Source organism: Miniopterus natalensis, chromosome 19, assembly GCF_054644295.1.
Source record: "Miniopterus natalensis isolate mMinNat1 chromosome 19, mMinNat1.hap1, whole genome shotgun sequence".
In the NCBI taxonomy this organism is placed as follows: domain Eukaryota; kingdom Metazoa; phylum Chordata; class Mammalia; order Chiroptera; family Miniopteridae; genus Miniopterus; species Miniopterus natalensis.
The window spans coordinates 39,562,858-39,566,435 of record NC_142099.1 but is presented as its reverse complement, the minus strand read 5'-3'; the positions used below and the strand labels follow the sequence as shown (position 1 = coordinate 39,566,435).

Sequence of the window (3,578 nt, the reverse complement as noted above, 5' to 3'; positions counted from 1 at the left end):
AGACCAAATGAAGTCATTCTTTGGATGTCATCCTTGACTCCTCTCTCACAATATCTCATCCAAGCAATCAATTCCATTGCTCATAGCTTGAAAATATACCCAGAGTCAAACCACTTCTCACCACCTCCACTCCACTGTGCTGATCCAAGCTGCCATTGAAAGTTTTCTGCAATAACTTCCTAGCAGGTTTTTCTGCTTCCTCCCCTGTGCGAACTGAATGTCTTCCCATTTCACTTGTAGTAAAAGTCAAACTCCTTAGAATGATTGCAGGGCCCTGCATAATCTGCCGCACCCCTAGTTATCTCTGCTCATCTCCATCCACCTTCCCTCCTTCCTCTCTCCACTCCAGCTGCACTGGTCTCTGCTGTTTCTCACACAGGCAAATCACACTCTCACCCCAGGGCCAGGGACAGTCTTGCCTGGACACCCTTACTCCCTTATCTCCTTCAGCTCTTGGCGCAAATGCCAGCTTTCAGAGGCGCTTCCTGACCACTCTGAAACTGCTTCTCCATGTCCACCCCAGCACTCACTGCCTCCCTTCCCTGTCTTTTCTCTACAGCACTTATTTTCACTAACATAATAATTATTTTGTTTATTTTATTTTTATATTTTAAATCCTTACCCGAGGACACGTTTTTATTGATTTTAGGGAGAGAGAAATTGATGTGAGAAACATCACATCGATCTGACCCCAACCGGGGATCAGACTTACAACCTGGGTATGTGCCCTGACCAGGAATCAAACCTGTGACCTTTTGATAAATGGGATGATGCTCCAACCAACTGAGCCACACCAGCCAGGGCTCATTTTGTTTATTCATTTGTCTATCTATACACTAGAATGTAAACTTCATGAGGGCAAGGTTTTTGTCTGTTTTGTGCTCTGCAATTTCCCTAGTACCAGTAAGTACTTGTTGAATGAATTCTGATGAATTTCTCCCTCTCTCTGATCTCAATACATACTTTCTCAGAAGACTAGGGAATGCACCTGGTAATGGGGGGCTTGAAAGTGATGACGATGAGTCTAAGGGGATGGCACCATAATACTTCCATGAATATCTAATATTCTAATTTTTTTTTTTTCTAGCTTAACACCAAAACATCCCCAGCAACCAACCAGGCACCTGGCCCAGAGGAAAAGGGTGAGTGGGGTTGGGTAGAGCAGTTTGCAGAGCAGGCAAATGACACTTGGACATGAAGACAGGTAGGGCTGTAAGTCTGGAGCTCTGAAGTCGGGTGTAAGGAACGTGGAGAAGTGAACAAAGCACTGGGTTAGGACTTTGTATCTACAGGCTTCCTCCTACTTTTACCTAAGAAGTACACCTACCAATGTTTACTCTTTGATTTTAGAAACTGGCTCTGGAGTGGTGGGAGACAGGCAACAAGATAGGAAGGGACTCATCAATAATCCCAGCCACTGTCTCAGTCAGAAATTGAGGGGCAGCTGGGGAACGTGCATGAGCTCTGGAGCTTGAATTATAGATTCAGGAGTAAGTGGTGAGAGAAGGCACCTATCCTCTTGGTGCAAGAGTAGCAAAGCTCCCATGTCACTGTAGCTGATTCTTAGCCTCGGTTTCCTGACTCTGACTTCTAGGAGAGTTGCCAGGCTTTCCAAATGCTGGCAAAAGCTGGGGGACCTCACAGAGCCGAGTGTGGACTCACAGAAAGTAGACTTGACCTCCACATTTGGGGCCTGGAGAAGGGCTGGGAGGTTCAGGGTTACTCATTCATCTCTTACCCACCTGCAGGGAAAGACGGCAGTGCCAAGAAGGCCGAGGAGGAGGTGGACATCGACCTAACGGCTCCGGAGACAGAGAAGGCCGCCCTGGCCATTCAGGGCAAGTTCCGGCGGTTCCAGAAGAGGAAAAAGGACCCCAGCTCCTGAAGAGCCAGCCTTCCTCTCCCGCTGGCCTCCCCCCGCTCCACAGCTGATTCCCACATACCTTTGTCTCTCTGTCCCTCTAGCCTCTCATTAAGGCAAGTTCAACCCTTACATGCTATTTTCTGTGACCCCCCTCAAACTATCACAGCAGTAGAGGCACAAGAAATACAGGGAAGATGAATAATTCATTTGGCAGCCACTTACCTGAGGATGGACCAGCTTCTCCTTGGGATAAGCCTCCTTGACCAGTACCTCTGTCCCATGAGGTTGAAGTAGAAGAGGCTCTGAGGCTGAGGGGGGACCTGGACAATGTGGAAGGGAGGGGAAAGGCTTCAGAGTAGGGTGCCTGAGGGTGGGGCATGTGCACTGTCTGCCTGTGGTTACTATAGTCACACTTCAGGTAACATTTCCCCCTCACATCCTCTGTACCACCACCTCCACTTCCCTGCTATGTGCTGAGCCCCAGTTGGGGACGAGCCCCTCCCCCCAGGGCACACCTACATCAAGCAGCTTCCACACCAGTGCATGCTGAGTAGATGAGTTGCAAGGACGGCAGTGGAACTGGAGTAGCAAGGAGTTTCCTTCACCATCTAGGCTGGGGGCACCCAAGGGGCAGAGGCAGGGAGATGGGAACTTGGGTAGATTTGGGGTGGAAAGACAAGTGAAGTGAGGGGATCTCTAAGGACACAGGTTACCACCAGTGAAAGTATGCCCTGTGAAAGATTCCTGGGTGACTTGAACCCCCACGTCGAGCCCTCCCCAGAGGCCATATAGACCAAGTGGCCCCTGTAGCTCCCTCCTGCCCCAGTGTGGAGTCAGGACAGAAATGGAACATCCACTCTGTGATTTTAGCATGTTTCATAATTATATAAAAAAATAACAAAAACCCTCAAGTGGGGTCATTTAACCTTTACAGAGGAGTGTGAATGTTGGCCAGAGCTGGCCTGGGGGTGGGAGGTTGCTGTGGTGACACCAGGAACAGGTGCCTGAGTATTTCAGCATTGAAGCCCACCCTTCCCTGCCTCCCTGACCTTGACCTCACCTGGCTTCACCACCCACACTGTCTTATCTGCGCCTCACCACTGCTGGGCACCTGTGGGCTCCCTCCCTTCCCTCCTCCTCCAGCTGAGAGCACCCCAGTCTTCTTACTCTCTGTCCCCACATGAGCTGTCCCTGATGGTTTGTGTGTCCCCCCCCCCCCCCACTCACCTGTTTATCAAATGTACTGGAAGAAGATGACTGGGTCACACTGAAGACTTTAAACCATGAATTAAATAAAATGATGGCTCTTGAGTGTGTTTACATTGTTGAGAAATGACATGGAAACCAGAGTCAAATGCTGAGGTTGAAACCAGGTAGCAGCTGAGAGTAGGAAGCCTAGTGCCTACCTGCAGCACAGTTTGCCCTGCCTGCAGCATAGTTTCCCTGCCTGCAGGCCCACAGCCTAGGGGGATGGAACACTAATTCACAGGACGGCCCTGTGTTACTTCCGGGAGCACCTTCTCCTTGGGAGAAAGGAAGGAGAGTTTGCATTTGGAATCTGTTCTCAGTGCAGTTTAGTGTTGATGGTGGCTTTCAGTCCTGGCTTCGAGGGCAAATAAAAAGATAATCTCATTACCACACCTGGTATGAGTCCAAATGTCCTGGTAAAACAGTAGTAGCCCTGTTCCCTAATTTCACAGTGGGAAAGCAGGGC

The 3,578-nt window shown here is 49.6% G+C and overlaps 1 protein-coding gene across 1 annotated transcript; it reads left to right on the top strand.

Moving 5' to 3' along the window:
- The first annotated feature begins 982 nt into the window (after nt 1-982).
- PCP4L1 (Purkinje cell protein 4 like 1) lies at nt 983-3,178 on the top strand. The gene is made up of 3 exons (XM_087828225.1): nt 983-991; nt 1,088-1,142; nt 1,749-3,178. Exons 1-3 carry the CDS (start codon nt 983-985, stop codon nt 1,883-1,885), a joined length of 201 nt encoding a protein of 66 aa, XP_087684351.1. The 3' UTR covers nt 1,886-3,178.
- Nucleotides 3,179-3,578: the final 400 nt, after the last annotated feature.